The 24127-nt window shown below is 45.5% G+C and overlaps 1 protein-coding gene across 1 annotated transcript in view; it reads right to left on the bottom strand.

Annotated features, from left to right (window-relative positions):
- The window catches only part of MSH4 (mutS homolog 4), a 116282-nt gene that overhangs the window by 32707 nt on the left and 59448 nt on the right, over positions 1–24127 (bottom strand). Inside the window, exons 9-15 of the mRNA XM_075936277.2 lie at positions 20051–20125; positions 18946–19010; positions 18154–18323; positions 8768–8904; positions 8348–8451; positions 7380–7504; positions 37–237 (exon numbers count right to left, since the gene is read on the bottom strand). Coding sequence (XP_075792392.2) covers positions 37–237; positions 7380–7504; positions 8348–8451; positions 8768–8904; positions 18154–18323; positions 18946–19010; positions 20051–20125 — 877 coding nt within the window. The remainder of the gene's footprint in view (positions 1–36; positions 238–7379; positions 7505–8347; positions 8452–8767; positions 8905–18153; positions 18324–18945; positions 19011–20050; positions 20126–24127) is intronic.

Below are 24127 nucleotides of genomic sequence, written 5' to 3'. Positions count from 1 at the left end.
TGCAAAAGAATGCTTATAGGGGAAACTGTTACTCACCTATCTGTGCCATAATTTGACAGAGAGCAATCTGTTTCAGATAAGTTGATTTTCCACTCATATTTGGTCCTGTAATAATGATAAAATTGCTGCCTTCTGTGATGTAAGTGTTATTAGAAACAGGTTTTTCCATAGATATCTTTTCAAGAATGGGATGCCATCCCTGCTTGATTGCTAAGGTATCAGTAAATTCTGGACGAACTAAGCCAAAAAATTATAAGAAATGTTAGCCACTAAATACAAAATATCTATGGTATTTATTAACAAGTTGGATTGTTAAATAAAATAAGAATCGCTCATGAAAAGCAGAAGCAGAGCTCTGAGTCTGCTACTCTTACTCTGGTTGTAAAATGTTTTGCTCCTGGAGCAGGCAGCCTTGCTCTTCTGTCAGGCACAAGCACCACAAGTCACTGCCTCTGTTTCCCCTTACCTGCTTTTATATATAAGTCCAAACAAGCTTGCCTCAAAGCATCTCCCTTCAATTAACAAAAAAAAAAAGATCCTAAAAAGGAAAAGACCCTCCCACTTGAGCCTTTAATCCTACTCCTAGATCTAGCTTTGGGGAACTCCTCTTACACAGTCTGTATATCTTGCCTGAATCACGAGGCTCCTAGTCCTCTTCCCTGGAGTACTTTTTAGAACAATTTTTCTGATGTTTACATAACTCTCCATCCTCCTCCAAGGAACTGTGGGTAACATCTTCACCTTCCCATTTCTCCCTGGAGCTCGGATAGAAGAAGTAGTTACTCACCTTCATGCAGTAATGATGGTTTTTTGAGATGGGTCCCTATGAGTGCTCCACTGATGGTGTCGGGCTCATCCTGGCACCGCAGTTCAGAAACTTTCAACAGCTGTGTTCAGCTGGGCCATGCATGCGCGATCAACAGCTTATGCTGTTCGTGCCCTTTGATTGTCGCGCGCACCTGGCTCCGTGCTCAGTTCCTCTCGCTGTTAGGTATCTGAAAAGAGAAAAGAACAACTCCAGAATGAGGAGGAAGGGTGGGACGTGGAGCACCCCTGGGGAACCCATCTCGAAGAACCATCGTTACTGCACAAAGGAGAGTAACTACTTCTTCTTCGAGTGGTACCCGTGGGTGTTCCACTGATGGTGACTATGTAGTAGTACCCCATGTGCGTTTCCGGAGTTAAGGTTTGTCAGTGACTGAAAGTACTGATCAAGCCACTGAGGAATCCGCTGCCCACTGCTAAACTATTGCATAGTGATTCATACAGGTCAAATTTGCAGACCATGTGGCCGCCATGCAAATGTCCGGCAATGAGACTCCATGGGCAAAGGCAGTGGATGTTGTTACTGCCTTGATGGAATGTGCCCTAGGTAAAGTCCAAAGGGGCTTGTTTTGGATTGAGTAACAGGTAGTGATGCAAGAAACTATGATCTTATAAACACACTGGGAGGATAATGGATTGCCCTTGGAGCGGTCTGCTACGGATACTAGTAGGCGGTCCATTTTGCACCAGGTCTGCATTCTGTCTATGTAAAAAGTTATAGCTCAACATACATCGAGGGTGTGGAGCAGCAATTCTTGAGCAGAGGCATGCAGTTTTGGATAAAAGACCCGCAGAACAATAGGTTTGTTAACATGAAATTGTGAAGAAACTTTGGGAATGAAAGCAGGGTGAGTGCACAACATAAGTGAGTCTCTGTTAAAAACCATGAAGGGTGGCGTTGCTATTAATGTGCCAATTCACTGACTCTACAGTGGTTCTGTGGAAGATGCTAATTGCCAATAAATGCACTCTAAGGGTAGAGATGGAGAGAGCTGCTTGATCGAGAGATAGGACGTAATCAAGGATCTTATATATCAGTGCACAGTGTGGACTGATGTCGTTGTTCTTACACCAAGCCACAAATGCATTCCATTTTGCTAGGTAAGTATTCTTTGTAGACTCTCTCCTACTGTACAACAGCATGCCTTCACCCCATCTGAGCAAAGGCGCTCCTCTATGTCGAACCAGCTAGGAGCCACGCTGTCAAACGGAGGGTCTCTGGTCTCAGATGTAACAGGGAGCCGTGGCTCTGAGAGAGAAGATCTGGGAGGAGGGCTAGGGGACATGTTGGTTGCAGGGACATCGTGTGGAGAAATGGGTACCAACAGGGGCAGATGACCGTTTTGCAGGGCCCTGGGCAGCATAATTTTGCGGGGCCCCCCTTTGCCACGGCAGAGGTGGCGCCACGGTGCATGCGCGGGGCCTTTTGAAGCGCCCTGCCCTATATCCGCCCCTGGGTACCAAGGTTGTTTTGCCCAGGCCAGGGCTAGGAGAATGACACAGGCTGAATCCTCTCTGATTTTCTGCAGCATCCCTGGTATAAGCACCGTTGGTGGGAATGCATAAAGCAGAGATCCACCCCAGCGGACTAGCAGTGCATACCCAAGGGACCCCTTGCCTACGTCCCCTCTCGAACAGCACAGGTGACATTTTCTGCTGTCATAGATAGTGAAAAGATCTAGCTGAGGGGATCCCCAAGCGTGGAAGATGTGCTTCAGGACAATGAGATGGATTTCCCACTCGCGGTCATGAGGGAAATGTCTGCTGAGTGCTTCTGCCATGACATTGCTTGTGCTTGGTGTCACGTTACCGGAGTTTAAGGGAAGCAGCCAGGTCACTGCTGCGCCCATAGGGGAGTGTTTGCCCCAAAAGTTGGTACAAAGGGGGCCATGTGAGGTGTTAAAAAAAAGCTTACTTTCTACTGATTCTGTATATGCTCTTCATATACCTGTACTGTGTGTGTGTGTGTGTGTGTGTGTGTGTGTGTGTGTGTGTGTGTGTGTGTGTGTGTGTGTGTGGTTATGAATATGTACTCTGTATGGAGACTGGAAGTTTCTCTGTATGTGATTGAGCAATGGGCTCGGCCTATGGACATGCTAATTAACAAGGCTCCAGGGACAATAGGTCTCTTAAGTACCAGAGACCCACCTATGAAGGAATCTAGGCGCCTCGTCAGAGACCATGTTTCTCTCACCAGCTGGGAAGAAGCCCGGGGGGGGGGGGGGGGGGGCGGGGATAAATAGGCCATGTGTCCGACTCCATCTTGGTGCTCAGCTCAGCTCTTTATCCCAGAAGCAAGAATGCAGGGATCGAGGAGCCGGGAAGAATTGTGGACCCATCCTGATGTAGGATGTACACCAAAGTCTTTTAAGCCAGCAGCTATAACATCTCTGCTGCAGGCCTGGGAGAGTCGATGCATGTAATGTATGATACTTTAACAACCTTACTTTCATGCTTTTCCTTCTTGTAGTAATAAACCTTTAGATTTTAGATTCTAAAGGACTGGCTAAGCGCGATCTTGTGGGTAATATCCAGAGGGTAAATTGACCTGGGATCTGTGGCTGGTTTCTTGGAACCGGACAGAACTTGTTTGAGGTAGGTGAGATTGGGGTCTAAGACCCCTCACCTGTGGGCAGGCCTGGTGTCATATGGGGCACCGATATTGCCAAGGTGTCAGAGGGGTTTTGCTCGTAAGGGGACTGGTTTGTGGCCTGTTTGGGAAGGTCTCCAGTCTGGGGGCTGTAAGGAGCCCCGAGTTTGAGCAATTCACCCTGAGTGGATGCCCTCAGCTGTGCCCAGACCCGGCCCGGTGTGTCACACCTGGTAAGCAGGACGCTATCAGGCTGATGCGATTCCGCATACACCAATTCCATAAGCAGACTGATTCTGTGCAGAGCTGTCAGGAACGTGCTCCTCCTTGGTGACTGATATAATACATAGTGGCTATATTGTCCATAAGAACCCTGACAGTCATACCGGTGATGTGTGTCCGGAAATATTTGCATGCGAGGAATACGATTTAGGTTCCAGGAGACTGATATGTAGAATGGCCTCCGCTAAAGACCATTTCCCCTGTACGGACATGCCATTGATGTGTGCGTCCCAGCCTCTTGAATGTAGGATTTCAAGAGAAGACATTTGGTTTCTGGTAGATACTGAAGCAGCTGTGTTATCTTCTCATAGTTATCAAAGTTGTGATTAGATAACAAGGCAGCATAATTCACTATGCGTAAGAGCAAGGTTGCGGAAGAATAAACCTTCCTACCAAATATGTCTAATTTTTTCACATCTGGCGTCGTCTTATATTGTGGTGTTTTGGCACGTTATTGGGCCACGTCCACTGCCAAGGAGTTCAGCTGTGAGGGATTAAACAGGAACTTCAGATTTTTGGAAGGGACAAAGTATTTCTTGTCTGCTCTCCTGCAGGTTGGTGGAACCGACGCTGGTGTCTGCCAAATGACCTCTGCAGCCTCCATGATGACTTCGTCAATAGGGAGCGCAACTTTTGAACTCTGTCAGGGGTGAAGATTTTTCAATAAACTGTGAGACAGAGCAGGGGTGATACAACAGGTTAAAGAGCTTGATGGAAGGGGAAAGATGCAGCTCTTGCAGAGTAAGTCAGCAATCCTGGCTAATTAGGGGTAGCTGAGACAGGGCAGCTGCAAAATCAATTAAGGCCCAGGTGAAACTAATTGGGGCTGCCTGGAGGCCTATTTAAGAACTCTCCCTGTGGGTGAGGGAGAAGAGAACTGAGAAGGAGTTTGGAGAGCTATGAAAGAGTGTGGAGAGAATTGAGAAGGAGTTTGGAGAACTGTGAAGGAGTTTTGGAGAGTGGAAAAGGAGTTTGGAGAGAGAAAGAAACCAAGGAACCAAGAGAGCAGCATTGACCTTGTTAAAGACTACAGGGGGAAAACAAATCTCAAACCAAGGCAAGTGAACCATATACTGTGACTCCTAGACTGTGGGACAGTGGGCTGAACAAGGGTCAGGGACTCAGGAATGGGACTTATCCTGCCACACCGGTACTGCTTTGCTTGCACCTCTGTTAATTGGACCTCCTGGGACTGAGCCACCTGTTTGAAAAGGTGCTGGAACTGTTTGAAGTCGTCCAGCTGAGACATGTCTGCTGGGAACACCGCTTCATCAGGAGAGGAAGATGAACGGTCAGGAATTGGGATCTCCATCTGTTGGTCCTCCACTTTCAACAACTGGACCTCTTCCGGCTCAGATTGTTGTGCAGTTGTGCCCGGACTGCATACAGGAGGGGTCGGCAGATGATTATGTTGCAACTACAGTGACGTATGTTTCACTGGTGGCCGATCAGAGCGTGGAGATTGCTGATGTTTGCACTGGAGATAGCAATAGCGTGAAGAATAAGGTGAGTCATGTCTGTGGTAGTAATATTGGTCAGATCAGTGAGGTGACGAGTACCTGGCCAATTTGCAACTTGAATATTGCCTCTCGTAACTGGCATGCGGAGATCGAAGCGGAGAATACGAATAATGCAGTGACCGCCTGTGTGGCGGGGAGTAGGATTGTTGCCTGTAATGATTATTGTAATGAGGACAAGATCTGTATGACGAGTAGTGAGTCCTGCGGTAATAATGATGTATTGGACTGTCATGACAGTAGAAATGTTGTAGTGGTGACCAGTATAGCGGAAGCGAAGGGGAGGGTCCTGGTGAGAATGTTAGAGATGGAGAACGGGGACTCCCTTGCTTCTGTGTTTTCCTAGCCTCTTTAGTTGGTGCTTTGCCTGCATCGGTGCCAATGCCTCCACTGGTGCCAGCGCTTGACTCCCCAGAGGCTTTGCTGCCTCTGCCGGTGCCAGTGCCAGCATGCTTGTTGGTGCCGGTGGAGTTTCCTCCGGTGCTGATCCTGCCCGAGACGGTGCTCGTTGCTCCAGTGCCACACGCGGAGTCAAGTAGCGCAGTGCTGGCGCCTTTGAAGTGCAGGCGCCGCTTATTGGCACTGATGCCACTTTCAGCGCCGAGAGAGACTGCTCAGAGGCCATCATCTTTTTTGATTTTGTGACAGACCCTGGTGCCGAGGGTCGTGGAGTAGAGCCAGCAATGCCTGGTTTATCCCCTGCGCTGATCCTGTTTGCAGGATCAGGTGGTAGTGATTGCGCAGGGGACGCCTTCCTCCTTTTTTGCGAAGCCAGTTTGGGAGAAGAGACTCTTTGTTTGTGAATCCCTGCAGCTGATATGCCTGCCTCCAGCGACTTGTCAAATAACAACATTTTTAGGCGCATCTCTCCGTTCCAGTAGGTGCGGGCCGTAAGCTTAGAGCAATGCCTGCATTTTGGGGGGATGTGAGCCTCCTCTAAATAGCATATACACGCTGAATGGCCATCTGAAGCCGGCATGGGCGCCCAGCAAAGAGCACACTTTTTAAAGCCTGGGGATCCAGGCATCATTCAGTTTTCAGCTATGTCCGTTTCGTGTCAATTTCACTCTGCGGCTAAAGCCGCTAACCTCTGACCGCAAGAAGCCGCGGCAATTCAATACTTGTTAAAACAATCCTCTTTATTTTCCCCCTTTTTAGGTAACAGAAGAATGTTGAAGAGAAAGGGTGTAACCTACTTACAATTAATTATATACATGTCTCCTGAGGGAATTCAAAGAAAACGCTGAGAAGAGAAGAGCTCCGTCTTTGGTCAAGGACAGTTGAGAGGAACTGAGTGGGGAGCCAGTTGCACACAACAATCAAAGGGCGTGAACGGCACGAGCTGTTGATTGCGCATGCACAACCTGGCTGAACACAGCTACTGAAAGTCTCTGGACTGTGGCACCAGGACGAGCCTACACCATCAGTGGAGCACGCACGGGGACCACTCGAAGAAGAACTCTTGCTTTAGCTAACATATCATAAAGATCTGATCCAGTTCTTCTCCCCAGAAATGAGGTTCTGGTCTCATTTGTCTATCCCCATGGTAAAACAAAAGGAAAAAATATGTAGCACTTTTAGACTAACAAGATAGTTTATTAGGTGATGAGCTTTTGTGGGCCAGACCCACTCCTTCAGAGGAAAAATCAGAAAAGGTATTGCCATGCAGAAGACCTGATTTTTTGCTATCAAATCAGCAAAGACAATATACTTGGAGGAATTAATGGGTGGTTTTCTGGAAATGAATACAACTTTTATACAAGCTCTCATGAACTATTAGAGACATCCATCTGACGAAGTGGGTCTTTGCCCACGAAAGCTTATGCTCCAACACTTCCGTTAATCTATAAGGTGCCACAGGACTCCTCGCCGCTATTACAGAAAAGTAATAGCATAGCCTTACATCCTCAAATTAACATGTTAAGATTGCGTTCAGCAGCAAGTGGGAGAGTACAATGAATAAAAAGAAAAATTAGGCTATAAAAATAATTCATATACTGATCTGAAATGTAGTTTTAATTCTATAGATGACTACTATATGAAGAAATAAAAAAACAAGAGCCACAAACTAGACCTGATATTATTATACCATATAAACACTGGGGAACAGAGTAGTTTTACACACATTTTTATTGATATTTACCATCTATTAGAAAGATACTTACCATAGTCAGAAAGAGTGCAGGCATGGGCAAATGACAGCAACATATCTAACATTGACACAGTGTCAGAGAGTTTGTATAGGCAATGGATATGTTCATAGATTTCACTCAGTAATTTACAGACTATTCTGCAAGCAGACAGTTCCGATTTAGTTACTGTACACTACATTTTATAGCTTATACACTGTACTGAAATAAAGCAACTATTAAGCTCATGATGTCAATATGGTACTTGGATACCAGGCATTTCATAAATGCCATAAGAATTTGTAAATATGGACTATTTTCTGGATTTCTAAAAAGCATAGTAAATTATTAAGGAACAACTTCTAGGCCAAAATTCTTCCATCATGTGCAGATAGACTTTCCAATGGCTTGAAAGGGAGCTGCCTGTACAAAACTGACTAAAAATACAGCTTTGTAACTAATGGTGTTCTAGTGCTCTCCAAAAACTGACTCTAATTCCTTGAATCCTTCATTTTTAAATGAGTTCACATAATCTCCCAAGGATGATGTGGCCAAGGACAGCCTATGTTAGCATTTGTAATCTAGAGGAAAAGAGAATATATGCTCTTGGGTCCCTATATAGGCATAGTTTATGGAAAAACTGAAAGTAATTCTACTTAAAATGAAAGGCATACTTAATATAAATAATGGCTTCACATTGTCAAATTGCTACATTCATTGTGTCATTTTGTGTTGATAATAGTCCACAAAAATGTTTAATAAAGGCGATAAATATTCTTTTTTATGAATAAATCGCTATCCATTTTAATCATTATTCAGAATAATGTAGATTTAGCCTTTTAATGTGCTCTCTCATGAAGAACATTTTCTCTGTACAATCTGGATTGCTTTTATAAGACACCATCATTTAATAATGAAAATATATTAGACTATCTTATAACTAGTTGTTAATATGGCAAATAAATCAAGTTAACAACATATGAAAGAGTTTGAAATGTTCTTACAAGTAGGTCATATGATAAATTTCTCTCAAGGACTCTTGACACCTTTCATTCATTTTAATTAAGTCTGCTGAAGTAAAGCTATATGCATTTTTCATTTTAGTGATCTGTAGGGAAATTCAAATTTAAAGTAATACATGTCAAAAAAGTGATCATAAAGATTTAAAAAAAAAACAAAGTAGGAACAATCTGGAAAGCAAGTGACAAAACCATTATCTTATTTCATTTTTCCTAAATAATAGCATGAAAAAACAAGTGTACACAGAATAGCAACCTTATACTATTTCATATGTTTGGACAAATATGATAGTACATACAACCATTTAACATACTATATAGAAGAATTTGGTTAAATAAATTCTATCCTCATTTATTACATAATGTCACATTATTTCCATGACAAAACATGTTTAGAACATATACCTTTGTAAATTCTGAAGGAAGCTGGCCATTAGGTAGTGCTGCACATTCTGCATTTATCTGGATAAAAAATCCACGAGCAGAGCTGAAGCTCATTTTCAAAGGTAGGTTGTACTTTTCTCCTAGCTGAGTTATCATTCCTAAATAATATGGAGAAAATCAGTCATAACTGAAATCTTATCTTATATACTGTAAAACTCACTACGTTATATGAGTAGTAAAGGTATCATGCAAAAATCTAGATACCAATGCCAGTATTTTAGCCTTGTTAGCACCTGAAAGGGTGTGTGTGAAGGTGAAAGAGCTCAGTAAATGAGACAAATAAGAGCACTAGCTTTAGAATAGGAGAATTAACAAGATCTTTTTAAAGATACTCATATTTTGTCATCAGGACCTCATGAGGGGGTTGTCCTACTGGAAAGGACAATCTCTCAGAGGAGAAAACGTCAGATGAATCTACTTTCATGCCAGTGGTGTTTCACCGCGCTTTCTCATCAGATAACTGTAATGCTTAGATCTAGATCTGGGACCTTTCCATTCATGAATCTAAACAATCCAATTTTTCTCCCCTCACTCTATAGTTCAGAATTCTTTGTATTTCTTAACCTCAACTTCAGGGGTGAAAGTAACTTAAATTTCTTATAGGTACTGCTATACTGCAACTCAACCAGGGGATTAGATGTTGAGGGTGCAGGAGTGAAGGCAGAGGGTGAGAGGCTCAGGGTAAGGATGTTAAGGACTAGTCGAATCTCTGATAAGCAAAAGCTTATTGGATAGTTCAGTCAACAAGTAGATTCCCCTCCTCCCCCTCGCTGGGGGAAAAACGGGGTACTTCAAAGTCGCAAGCTGCACAGAGCCCGTACTCGGGCTCCGTGCAGCTCAGCTGCTTTGAAACGCCATGGCAGCGTTTCAAAGGGGCAGCGCTACATAGCTGATCCCAGGCTCAGCTGTGCAGCCTCAGTGTTTCAAAGCAGCACAAAGAACTGACCCCAGGCTCCATGAAGTGCTGCTCCATGTGGTGCTGTGCCAAGGTGGCATTTCAAAGGGGCAGCACCACACAGCTGATCCCAGACTCAGCTGTGCGGCGCTGCCCCTTTGAAACACCGCCGCGGGGCTTCAAAGGGGCAGCATAACATGGAACCCAGGGTAAGGGTGCAGTGCTGCCCCTTTCAAATGCCTGGCCATTTGGGTCCCTGGGGCTATCAGGGATAACAGCCACACTGCCCTGGCCACTAGATCCCCAGGGCTGGTGGGAGAAGTGAACTGCCCAGCCACCCAGGGGTTGTGGGTGGTCCCTCAGACCCACAGGGGCTAGGGTATTGTCCCTGGTTGTCCAGCATTGGGGTGGGGGTTGGGCTCCTGTGGGAGAGAAATGTAGAAGGAGAATGAGGGAGGCAGAAGGGGAGGAATACTGTTGTACAGTGACCAGCAGCATCCAGAGCTCTGGCTCCAGCTGATCACTCTCTTATTGGTGCCTCAGAACATGCCAGTAGCTTACTTTCATCTTTGCCCCAACCTATCCACCTGGTGCTAGGGTGAAGAATACTAGATGCAGGGGGCTATTAGATAGCAGGAGGGAAGGTGCTGCTAAAGGATGGGAATTCTGAATTTTGCTGAGTGGGATAAAGCAGGTGCGAATGTCTGGATGAGTAAGGAAAGATACCAAAGTGGTACTACTGGGGGGGGGGGGGGGAGACAAGGGATATGTATGCTTTGAATGGGATTTCCCTGGAATTCAGAGGTGAGATGCCTCCACCTCTCACTGTTGCTACCACCAGGGACTCAGGCCAGCAAATTGTTGGGTAGGCAAGATGGGCTGTGTTTGGACAGCTGGGTCCTGGAGTCACTCAATGTTCCAGTGTCAGAGGAGTAGCCTTGTTAGTCTGTAACTAAAAATATTTAAAAAGCAACAAGGGTAGAAGTGGGTTGTGCCCATGAAAGCTCATGATACTATCTATATATTTTTGGTTAGTCTCTAAGGTGCTACAGGACCTTTTTTTTTAATATTTTTGTGCTTCAGTGTCAGTGTCTGCTTCCAACACTTTGCACAGTAGCACAGAAATAAGAAAAGAAGCACTTGCACAGTAAATATGTGGGTTGCAGTGAAAATGAACAGCAGTAACCATCAGGAGGTAGAGAGAATTCCTCCCTACCTACTTTTCTCTGCATCTTAACAGCCATCTAAGAAAAAGTCTGGAAAGCAAAAGAACAGCTAAATTTTTGCGATGCTCTCTCTGTGTGATGTCAATTGTAAGCTACAAGCTAACAGGAACCTCAAGACAATCTATACAGGCTGAACCTCCCAAATTCGGGACACTCTGGTCTGGCAACATCTGTGGTCTGGAAGGAAGCAGTAGCTGGGGGATCCCTGACCCCAGCCCAGAACTCCAGCGGCAGCAAGGCCAGCAGTGACTAGGGGGGGAATCCCCATCCGGGAACCCTGGCAGCGGGGGCCAGAGGTGGCCAGGGAGGAATCCCAGTCCAAGGAGGGTGATCCTGGGAGCCCCGGCATGGAGCCAGCAGTGTGGAAGGAAGCCCAGGCTCCAGGAACACCCACAGCCCAGAGAGGAACCTTGACGACCTCCCCTGGTTGAGCAAATTCCCTGGTTTGGAACCTCTTGGGTCCTTAGGGTGCCAGACCAGGGAGGTCCAACCAGTAGTATATTATTGATGCTCCAAATTCTACTACTCACATGTGCTTTTTATCATTCTTACCTGTTGAAGTATGAACTAAAAGAACTATCTTGTCTGCTCAGAAATGTGATAGGAGCCATTCAGAAAAACAATATTTTTTCATCAACTTTAGACACTGTTGTAAAGCAGGCTTTTTCTGTCCACGGCCTTCGCGTATAGCCCATCCTGCCACACAAGGCCCCTCACACAAAATCCAGATACTCAGAGGAGCATGGGAAGCACAATGCAGTTTTTGTAAATGGAATTTGACCTCACGGGCATCCTGGAACTCAAAAGCACCAGAAAATAGGGAGGTGAGCATAACTAGATAGCGCCTAGCTGCATTTACAGATAAGCCTCATTTGACCGTAGCTTGACCGATCTTAGAGGCAAGAGAAAAAGAAAACATAAGGTAATAAAACATAACTGTCTCACACTAACTATGCCCCATCTGGTCCTGTCCACGAGGGGATCATGCATACATCACGGTTTGTAGGCTACAAGGAGCCAATGTTGTAGACATCGCATTCGGAGGCGAGCGTAGGTTATGACATACGTGGTGGAGGCCATGTGGCCTAACAGCTTCAGGCAGGTAAGGTATGAGACTGTCGGGGCCGTAAGCAAGACGCTCGATAAGTCCCGTATGGTGTCGGCTCTGTCTGTAGGTAGGTACGCCACAGCGGTGGTAGAGTCTAGTTTGGCTCCAATGAAAACGATGGACTGGGTGGGAATCATAGTAGATTTTGGAAGATTGATAATTAGTCCAAGAGTCTCGAAGATACCTTTTGTAGTGGTAACTGCGGTCTCGGTCTCTTGTCTCGAAGGGGCCGTGAGGAGGTAGTCGTCGAGATAAGGAAAGATGGTGATGCCGGCTCGACGGAGGTACACAGCTATGACTGCCATGGTCTTTGAAAACACTCTTGGGGCTGCGGATAGGCCAAAGGGGAGCACCATGTATTGGTAATGATCGTCTCCCACGGTAAAGCGTAGAAATCTCCTGTGAGCTGGATGGATGGCAATATGGAAGTATCCGTCCTGTAAATCGAGGGACGCGAACCAATCCCCTTTGTGTAGTGCTGGGATAATGGAACCCAGAGTAACCATCTTGAATCTGTGTCTTCGCAGGTGGCGGTTGAGGCCGCGAAGATCTAGGATCGGTCTCCATTCCCCCGACTTCTTCTTGGTGAGAAAGTACCGGGAATAGAAACCTCTGCCTCGGAACTCGGGAGGAACTATTTCCACCGCACCTATGGTAAGCAGGTGCATGACCTCCTGACGTAACAGGGATTCGTGAGAGGGGTCCCTGAAAAGGGACAGGGATGCGGGGTTGGTGGGAGGTAAAGTTGAGAACGGAATGGTGAGTCCAGAGGTTACGATCTCCCTGACCCAACGGTCCATGGTGATGGCGAACCAACGAAGGGAGTAAGGGTTCAGACGGTGGTGGAAGAGCTTGGTTACTCGTGTTGAGGATTCCAGTAGGGGGATGGTGCGCAGACCTTCGACAAGTCCGTCAAACCTGCTGCCGCGGTTGTTGCTGGTTGTGGTTTTTGTTAGGCTGCTGGCGGCGGTGTTGGGGGCGCTGCCTTTGTCTATGTTGGTCGTAAGGTCTAAAGCGTTGGTTGGAATAAAAAGAAGAAGAAGGAGGAGGCCTTTGTCTGTTATACGGCCAAGCTCTCCTGCGCCTGAAAGGCAGAGTGTACATCCTGAGAGTTCTTAACGTGGTTCGGGAGTCCTTTCCAGAGTGAAACACTTGATCTGTGTTTTGGGCAAACAAGGACGCTCGGTCGAACGGAAGGTTTTCCACCTTTGGCTGTAGATCTTTTGGCACAGAGGCCAGGTGGAGCCAAGAGTCACGTCGCATGACAATCGATGTCGCCGTAGTGCGGGAAGCTGAGTCGGCAATATCCAGAGATATCTGGAGTGCATTACGGGCCACTGTGTAACCCTCCTGCACAATGGATTTCAGTACGTCTCTCTTGGAATGAGGAAGATGTTGTATCAACGGCACCAACTTCGAGTAGTTATCGAAATCATGGTTAGCAAGATGGGCGGAATAGTTTGCCATCCTTAATGTGGCTGTTGCCGACGAATATACCTTCCTGCCGAGCAAGTCCAGACGCTTGGCTTCTTTGTCCGCGGTGGAATTTCTCGCTTGTGCGGACCTTGCCTTTTGTTGAACTGCGTCGACAACGATGGAATTTGGTACGGGGTGAGTGAAAAGAAATTCTGCGTCTTTGGCATCAATAAAGTATTTTCTGTCTGTGCGTTTATTGGTAGGGGACATAGATGCCGGGGTTTGCCAGATGTCATTAGCTACTTCCAGGATAGCGGCATTGAAAGGGAGAGCTAGTTTTGACTTGCTGGACTGCTGCAAGTTTCTAAGGAGGGCATGGTGTTTAGGTGGTGCCCCAGAGGTGCGTAAGTTTTGTGAATGCGCTATCCGTTTGAAAAGTTCATGAAATTGCTTGTAGTCGCCCACAAGAGGAGGTTCGTCGTTAAAAACCGCGTCGTCTGGGGAAGAAGAAGCGGCATCTGTCAGAGAGGCCACGGGCTGGTGCTCTGCCACCGGCGACTGAGTGGTATCGTCATGCGGGGCGGAAGTAGTTGACGCATCCCCGGTAGGTGTTGGTGGGCGTTGAGCCGGCGGAATAGAGCCCTGGGTAGTCGGCCATGGCGAATATAATTGTTGCCGGTCTGGGGACAAGGGTGAGTGCCTTGTGACTGAACGTGAACGATCAGAATGAGGCGAGGTGTGCATACGATGGCGAGAACCACGGTGTGAATACTGCGGAGAGTAAGAAGCGGCGCTCCTGTGGCGATAGTAATGGGAGCGAGGAGGAGATCGCGGGGATCGTGAGCGGTATGAATAACGATACGGGGATCTCGAGTAGTATGTGCGGTGATAGTGAGGCGGTGTAATGGATCGCCTTGGGGATCTGTAATAGCGATGCGTAGGGGAATAATCGTAGTAATGGTCCCGCCGTCTTTGAGGTGGTGAGAGTGATGGCCCAGGAGAGAAGGTTGCCCTATCTGAACTTGGAGAAGGTGTGCGAGGATGGTGGGTCTTCCTTTGCGCCTTAGTCGGCTCCGCCGTGGATGGTAGAGTCTGGGGGACCGGGCTACCCGGAATGGAGGCAACTGAGGCAACTTCCGAGACTTCTCCCGGAAGGTGTGGTGACCGAGGCGCCGAAGATGGGGATGGTGGAGCCGTGTCACTCTCAGAAACATGGGGTTGTAGGGCCGTGCCGAAACCACACACGGAGCCGGGTCAGCCGCACACGATGGTTGGTCAGTGCGGGTTGGTGCTGACGTGCCCTGAGTGTGTGGGATAGCTGCATCACTAGGTCTTGAATGGGATGACCTAGGTGCCGAGTGTTTCCTCGGTGCCGTATCCGGTGCCTTAGGTGGCTGTGGCTTAGTCTTCGGTGCCTGCTTAGGCTTCGGTGCGGGGTCGACTCCCGGTGCCGGATTAGCCTGGGAGCGATCATGAGGCAACGGTGCCGAGTGCCTCGGACCGCACCGTATCTGGCTGCGGTGCCGTTCGGAGACTCGGTGCCGCCGATGATGGTGCCGATTCTGGGAGGCCCGGCGGGACTGATACCACTGAGAGCGCGGGACTCGGCGCTGATGTGCTGCGGGCTTTCGATAATTTGACCGCTCCCTGCGTGGGAGGGTGGCCCGACGAGCCTCGTGCGTCTGTTGCACTTAGGCTCTTGGACAGAGCGGAGCCTCTCCCGTCCTTAGACTTCTGCACACCCGGATCCTCTCGTTCTGTTGCTGACGGGGGCTGGAGGGCCTTATTGAAAAGCAGCATTTTCAGGCGCATTTCTCTGTCGCGCCTTGTGCGTGCAGTTAACTTGGCACAGTGATCACATTTCTGGGGGATGTGGCCCTCTCCTAGGCAGCGAATGCAACGGGAGTGGCCGTCAGAGATGGGCATGGCCTCTCCACACGAAGCACATTTCTTAAATCCCGGAGAGCCGGGCATGTCTGCTGAGGAGGTCTCCGGGGAAAGATCAACTTGAGGGGCTCGCCGGAGTGTGCCTCAGAGTTTATAACGGGAGAGGAAATATATATAATATATATATATATATATATATATATTTTTTAAAACTATCAAGTACAGGCAGTCCCCGGGTTACGTACAAGATAGGGACTGTAGGTTTGTTAAGTTGAATCTGTATGTAAGTCGGAACTGGCGTCCAGATTCAGACACTGCTGAAACTGACCGCCAGTTCTGACTTACATACAGAATCAACTTAAGAAACCCAGGCGTCCCCAAGTCAGCTGCTGCTGAAACTGATCAGCAGCTGATTCCAGGAAGCCCGGGGCAGAGCAACTCTGCCTGGGGCTTCCTGTAGTCAGCGCTGGTCAGTTTCAGCAGAAGCTGACTTGGGGACGCCTGGAGCAGAGCAGCTGGGGTGCTGCCGGGTTGGTCCAGTAGTGCCCAGAGCGGGCGCTGCAGGAGCAATCGGCAGCGCCCCAGCTGCTCTGCCCCAGAGTCCAAAACAAAAGCCTGGTCTGCTGGGGGGGGGGGAGCACACTAGCTGCGCCCCCCCCCCCCCCAGCAGACCAGGGACACAGGGAGCAGAGCCGCAGCGGCGTGCCGTGCCTCTGAGGCTTTGCTCTGGCAAAGCCTCAGAGGCGAGGGACCCCGCCACGGCTGCGGCTTCAGTCCGGGTGCCTGTGGTCTGCTGGGGAAAGCCTCAGAGGCGCGGGAACCCGCCCGGTGCCCCTGGTCTGCTGGAGACGGTCTCCAGCAGACCAGGGGCACCGGAGCAGCTTACGAACGGGGCTTTCTCACCCCGACCTCCGGGGCGAGAAAGCCCCATTCGTAAGTGCGGATCCAACGTAAGTCGGATCCGCGTAAGTCGGGGACTGCCTGTACTAACTAACTAATCTAAGCAATAAGTGACTAACACTAAGTAGGAAGGGGCTAACTGGGAAAGAATATCTAAATATATCAATGCGATTTCTCCTCAGGAGAGGAGCGTGTTCCAAATCCGTCTGTGGCCGTGGACGGTTAGGAGGAACTGGCGGGTCGGACCGCGCGACGCAGAAAAGGCGCGAACGCCACGGGACACTCTGCACATGCGCGGTCCTCCGGAGGGGGCTACTGCTAGCAAAACTTTCCGGTTTGCGGCGCCGGGACGAGCCCGACACCTGTAGTGGAGCACCCACGGGGACATCACTCGAAGAAGAAGTGGAAGTGTTCCCAGTAGCCGTTACAAAAACAACTTATGATGCAGCAACCGGACTTACTAACCAGGTCACAGTTCTATGCACCTGATCCTGGACCAAATTAAAAGCCCTTTTAGAGGACATGCAGCGTAATGCAGGAGAGCTCCCCACAGTATGGTTGGAATGGGTAGCTTTAAGTAACGGATCAGAGGTAGTAAATAAGGAGGATGTAAAACACTGAGTTTTGAAATAGACTTCACAGCTTGTGGGAAGTGTTCCTCCAAATTCTGAAGGAAGGAATACCTGCCAACCATCAAGCCATACTGGCCCTAGGCATTTTAGCTGGAAAAACACACACCGAGCAGCCCGCTGAAGCAGGAAAGGGCTGCCAAGCAACTTCAGGAAATTCTCAAACCCCTGTACTAAAAGGTTTAGAAATTATAATTAGCTAACTGCAATAATAAACATTTAAATTTACCCATGAAAAGGAACCATAAGCTGTGGGGGCCAATTGAAAAGCCTACCCTTCATACTACACTCAAAGAATAAAGGCATTCTTCCAAAATCACTTTGATTCATTTTGGCTTTAAAATAATATCAAGAAAGTAGTTTCGCACAACTCTTAATAGCACTGTTAAATCATAACCCACACACTCAAACCTGTTAAAATATTAAAAACAAAGTATTTATGTTTGTACCACAAAACTGTATTTGAAATATTATTATTTGAACACTTTGGACTGAATTAGTTGTGTCGGTTTTAAATGGAAAGATTACAGTGTATTTGATGAATATGTGGCATAATAAGTGAAACAATCTTTTTACTTTTTAAAATCACAAAATATTTTTTTGTCATTTCATTTTCATTACGGTTTTTCTCTATAAATGGAAATTCTCAATGTACATTTTAGAGTTACCATATTTAAAGTTCCCAAACAGATGACACTGCTGCAGAGAAGGAAGAACAGAAGGAGGAGAGAAATACAGTTTTTACTGTACGGTTTCTCTCTACTTTGAATATCTAAAATTATAAATAACAAATGTTCTAAAAAATAAATGTAAATCATATTTAAATGTCTCTTTTTACATCCACCCTATTAACTGTGTAGTTCTGTCGGCATGTTCAATGCCGCAGTTGTGTTCAGATGACAGAAGGCTCTTTCTGATCAGCAACATCTGTTCAGCCTCTCCAGTAAACACAGATACCTCGATGAGGGCACACAGGGAATTGCAGTTATATCAGAACTGAGGCTGGAAAAAGGATGAGCAAGGAATAATCACAGACATTTTTCACATTTCAAAAATCTGCCAGGACAGAGGTTGGAGGACCAAAAAGAGGTTGTGTCTTGGAAAACCTAGATGGAACCCTAATTTAAAATATACTTCCAGTTTTTTAAATCAATGACAAAATCAAATTACAATAAAAATACTTTCCCTATCATCATTCGAAAATAAGCACTTTATATTATTGTACTATTTTATGGTTCTGTGTAACAGGTGCAATATATTTTTATTAGTCAGTAAGCATGAAATACCTGCTATGTCATCTACAATCTCTGTGTATGTTCTACGAGCTATATCAAGGAATTCATTGATGTTTGGCCTCACTGCGTAGCACTTCTGAGTCCTCATATTCAGGCATCCTTTTGTGTATCTTGTATCATCATTAATGACAGTTTTAATCTTTTCAAGTATGATTCCAAACCTACAACAGTAGTTATATCAGTAATGAAATAAGCTAGGTCATATTTTTAACTTCATTGTCAACATTATCTTCAATTATAAATAACAATCACTGAAGCCAAAAAACCTCATGAGTTCAAAGTAAACATTAAAAACTTACGTGATTTTTTTTAACCTCAGAACACCATAGCAACACTGCTAGCTTTGATCTAAATCACTGAATATCTTACAGAACAGGAGATATTGCACACTGCTTAGGTATAGGTAACAGCTACTCATCCTCAGTCATTTTGAGTGATTCCCAGAAATCAAAGTAGTCTCAAATTCTTTTTTTCTTTTACAATAATATCTACTGGAGCATTTATTTTTGTAAGAACTTAAATTGTGTTTGTCATTCATAACCAAACTATTGTTAAAACCAATTTTCTGTTTATATTTTTTTAATTATTCCTGCGGTAGTTGAAACACTGAATTTCTAAAAACTTCATGAAGAATAAGTACCCTTAAGAATTTCTGAGAACACCACAAAAAACAGGACCTATCCCTATAAATAATTAAAGAAGCATCACTTGACAATCCTACAGACATCCTCAGAAAAGAGAAGACAATCGGAAATTCTAGCTAAGAAAATATAATCACAGTACCTTTTATCTTCCAGAGAATTGTAGTATGCCTTGAACAGAGGTGTCTTGCAGCTTCTCAAAGCAGCCTATTGAAAATGAAAATATAGTTATAGATTAAATTAAAATCATTTTAACAGTCTGAAATGCCTTTAGATTCACCCAGACTTGTGTGTAGTGGTATAGAGAACTTACAAGTAGGGCTGGCATACACTTAAGATAAATAATCATTATAAAATTAAGCTTTTACCATGCATTCACAATCCAGTTCCTACAGTATTAGAAACTCAAGTATGTTTTTTAACCAGCATATATTTAGAGGCCTTTGTATAATTATTAGACAATATTACTACCGTGATCATGTTTAATTCCATGAGATAAAGAAAATATAAGGAACTGCAGAGTGTGACATCAAAGATTAACTACAGGATGTACTTCCAAACTCTGGCACTCTCTGGTCTGGCAACATTCATGGTCTGACATGGATGCTCCTGGACCGGAGAATCCGGGATCCAAAGGACAGGAAGACTAGTAGGATGGGACATCAGGATCAGCAGCCTGGCTGGGGGCAGTACAGGACTGAGGCCAGAGCCCCACAGCAGACTCCAACAGCCCCCAGAAGCGCAGGGGCCATAGCCCTCACTGCAACCTGCAGGAGTGTGGAACTGGAGCCGAAGCCCCGTGGCTTCCCCCAGCTGCACGGGGCTAAGGCTGGGCCCATCTGGGTCTGGGAGTGGAGCCTCATGGCTTCCCCCGGCTGCATAGCAGGGCTAGAGCCCTAGCCCTGTAGCTGCTCCTGGCTGCGTAGGACTGGAGCCCGAGCCCCGCCGCTACTCCTGGCTGCATGGGGCCAGAGCCACAGCCCCATGGCTGCTACCAGCTGCACGGGACTGGAGCCCCAGCCAGAGCCAGCAGTAGCTGAGCAAGCAGCCCAGTCAGATTGAGGGGCGAGGACAAGGTATGGGAGCCTGCCAGGGCAGCTTGACAGCTTGGAGGCCAGTGACAGGAGACCTCCCCTGGTCCAGCAATTTCTTTTGTTCAGGACAGGTCAGGTCCCAACAATGCCGGAACAGGGAGGTCCAACCTGTAGTTTGGGTTTTATATAGATAAATAACATAATATATTTCACCTTTAGAGGATCCACAAGTTCCAGGGTATGCTTCAGATAGATTAAATTAGTTATCTTTGATTCAGCAGCTTTAATCTATTGAAAAATTTTTACAAATACAGTAGAAATGTATTTTAAAATACAGTATTTTAAAACAAGCAAGCATTTTACACAGATATTCCAAAGTACTTTTCATGGACTATTAAATAATTTAGGAAAATTCATGACTAATGATCAGCTATACATTTTGCAATTTTGCAGGTTTTTTTTTTTAAACAAGTGAATTTTGAGAAAACTAAAATTACAATAGAATATTTTCAAAAGAGTTCTTCATCTGACAAGAAGTCTAAAATATATGTTTTTTTGCACAGAGCAGAATATCTGCTATGGTGTACGAATAATGCTGCCTTATAAAGAGGAAAAAAATCTTATTTTTGTGTGGAGCATTTAAATCAATGTTGGAAGTTCGAAGGCTTCTGAAAATGAAATTGAAGAAAACTTTAGATTTGAAAAATGGAAAAATACTATGTAGAAGGTAGGGCAGATTTTCAAGGGCACAAAGGAAACTCTTCCCTTTTATTTGTTTGAAAGTAAAATTCATAAAAAATATAAATGAGAGTGAAGGTTCCTGGCTGGGAAATAGTAAACTGTAATTTTCTTTCAATTTTATGAAAACTTCAATTATACAAATCTACTAAAAAGTCTTATTTTACTTTTAAAATAATAATTCTACAAATTGTTGGAACAGAACCCCAATACCATTTTTAAAGTTCTCAAAATTTAAGAGTTTAAGAATTTTTCAATTTTTCTTTCAAAAAATTCTGAAATGTCTTAAACAGAAAAATGTGCTTATGGGACTCAACTAAATCCCTTTATAGGTTACTAAATTATCTTCTTAGAATGAAGCTTGGCAATCAGTCCAGAAAGTATCTTAGTGCAATGGAAGTGTTAGTGGGTACTTTACAGAAATATTCCTTAAGATGAAGTAATCTGATTGTCTTGGATCACCTTAGCAAGCAGAAAGTAAGCCATAGTAGCTGTTCCAATAGCCATAATTCCCCACCCTCACCCCAGTTACCACTTACTGGAGTGTCTTGCTTTTAAGGGGGAAAAGGCATAATTCAACAGCTTTGTTATTTTAAACCTGTTAGTAACATTATAACATGGTGTTTTTATTATTTAACATATAAAATAGGCACACAGATAAGAATACAAAGAAAAACTTCTCCTTCTTTTTTGGGGTGTGTGTGTGTCTAAATTAGCATCCAAAAACACTCAGGAAAATTGTGGTGTACTGGCCATATTTTAAGTATGCTGAATAATTCTTTTGTTATCAATTTAGGCTAGGCAGCTGTATTGTTACTTAAGCACTTTCCTGATTAAGATTATGTAGCCCTTTAAGGAATTTCTTAGAAATAGGGGGAGCAAATATGAAGAATCTGTCAACTGGAGTGTGGCTGTGAGGCTACGGCAATGCACACACTTCCTCCAGGCAATGAATACAAGACCCGTGGCCATCTGAAGCAGGCATAAGGTCACAGCACTTATCACATTTTTTAAATCTGGGGAAGCCTGTCATTTTGCTGTTACCACTCTTTCTTTCTCTCTCTCTCTTTTTTTTTTAAACTAAGGTGATTTTCTTCTCTCTCTTTTTTTTTTTTTTTAACAAAATAGAGGCCTGAGGGCTGGGCCTTAACTATTTACAACAAATATTACTAACTATAATAACAAGAAAGAGAAGTTACTCACTCTGTGCAGTAACGATGGTTCTTCGAGATGTGTGTCTCCAGGAGTGCTCCAATGTTGATGTTGGGCTTGTCCTGGCGCCATGGATCAGAGACTTTTACAGCAGTGTCCAGTAGGGCTATGCATGCATGAGTGGTGCATGTTGTTCCCACCTTTGAAGTTAGCATGTGCAGCCCGACTCCTCTCTGTTTCTTCTTTGATGCCCTCCTAGCAAGTTGTCAATACCCAAAGAAACAGGGAGGAGGACAGTTAGTGGAACACCCATGGGGACACATATCTCAAAGAACCATTGTTGCTACACAGAGCAAGTAACTTCTCTTCTTCAAGTGATGTCCCCGTAGGTGCTCCGCTGTTGGTGACTGCGCAGCAGTAACCAATTAGATGGGACGTGGGCTTCAGCTAGTTGTTGTAGGCCATGGAGAAGACCGCAGTAGCTATTGCGGTGTCCGTTGTTGAGCATGGTGAAATTGCATAGTGCTTCATGAACATGTGATTAGATGACCAGGTGGCTGCTCAATGTATTTCATGGAGCAACACTCCCCTGAGGAAGGCAGTTGACGTTGCCATTGCTCTGGTGGAATGGGCTTTGGGAGTTGTCAGGAATACTCTATTCTAGAATGAGTAGCAGGTGGTAACACAGTATGTTATCAATTTTTATATGCGCTGGGAAGAAAGTGGTTTTCCCTTGGGCCTTTTGGTTATAGATGTAAGCAGTCTCTGTGATAGTCAAAAAGACCATGTCCTGTCTAAGACAATGGCCCTCCTCACATCCAATGTGCGCGATAAGGCTTCATCCCTTGAGCAATGCAGTTTCAGGTAGAAAGTGGGAAGGACTATTGATTCATTGATATGAAATTCAGAACAAACTTTGGGTAAGAAGGAGGGATGAGGTTGTAGAATAACTATGTTTATGAAAGGTTGTGTATGGAGGTGAGGTTGTGAGAGCTGGGAATTCACTAACCCTCTTTGCAGAAGTGATTGCCAGCAGGAACCATGTTTTCGTGATAAAAAAGTTAAGTGATGAAGTTGCCATTGGCTTGAACGGTAGCTTTGTGAGCGAGTGGAGGACCAGTTCTAAATCCCACGTGCAAGGTACAGGTGTATGTGGTAGGTGAAGGCTCTGTAGACCCCTCCAAAACCTCTTAGGCTACGTCTAGACTGCAAGCCTCTTTGAAAAAGAGCATCTAGACTGCAACCAGTACTTTCGAAAAAGCAAACCACTTTTTCGAAAGAGAGCACCCAGGCAGTCTGGATGCTCTCTTTCGAAAAAGCACAGTTTGCATTACATAGCACCTTTTTTCGAAAGAGCACTTTTGAAAAAAGGTGTTATTCCTCATGAAATGAGGAGTACCACCGTCGAAAGAAAAGCTGCGTTCTTTCAATTTAATTTTGAAAGAACGTGGCTGTAGTCTAGACGCAGGTGAAGTTTTTTCGAAAAAAATCTACTTTTTTCGAAAAAAACCTACAGTCTAGACACAGCCTTAGAGATGGAGTGGGAAAATATGGAGAATCCATCTATCAGAGGGATGAAAGGTTATGATCGCAGCCAGGTGAACTCGGAGTGATGAAAGAGATACATTTTGCTGTTTCAGGTGATATGAAAGTATGCATCTTGGAGGCTGAGGGCTGCAACCCCCTGTTCTCTTTTCAGTGAGAAAGTAGTTTGAGTAGAAACCTCTCCGTTGGTATTGTTTGGGGATCCGTTCTACAGCTTCTATGTTGAGAAGGTGTTAAACTTCTTTGCAGAGCAAGGTTGCATGAGAAGGGTCCCTGACAGGGGAGGGAAAGGGTGAGGAGGTTGTGGGGATCTATATAAAAGGAATAGAGTACCCGCAGCTGATAATTTTTAAAACCCACCGATCTATGGTGATTGCTGCCCCTTGATTGTAAAAAGGGCATATGTTGGACTCGCCTGGCGCTGGTGTGGAGGGGAGGTTGGGCAGACCCTGGACCAAATTCTCAAAACTGCTGTCGAGAGGCCTGAGTTGTGGAAGAGCGTGTGTTTGGAGCTCTTTTCTGTTGGTTTTGTGATTGGAAGTAGCTTTGGTCAAATGCGGCGAGGAGTCCTGTGGCACCTTATAGACTAACTGAAGGTGCCACAGGACTCCTCGCCGCTTTTGCAGATTCAGACTAACACGGCTACCCCTCTGATATTTGGTCAAATGGTGGATGCTGCTTCTGTCTGCCAAAAGTTGTGTCCCTGTGTCTTTGGTAGGATGTATAGAGTTTCCGTTGGTAGGGGGGAGTATACATCCCTAATGTGCATAAAGTGGTGCATGAATCTTTGCTAGAATGCAAAGCTTCATCAGTCTTTGGAGCAAATGATCTGTCCTTGTCGAATGGCAGGTCTTC

Source organism: Pelodiscus sinensis, chromosome 9, assembly GCF_052426305.1.
Source record: "Pelodiscus sinensis isolate ZL-2025 chromosome 9, ASM5242630v1, whole genome shotgun sequence".
Classification (NCBI taxonomy): Eukaryota; Metazoa; Chordata; order Testudines; family Trionychidae; genus Pelodiscus; species Pelodiscus sinensis.
The sequence above is the reverse complement of the archived record's forward strand: the minus strand, read 5'-3'. Positions and strand labels throughout refer to the sequence as shown.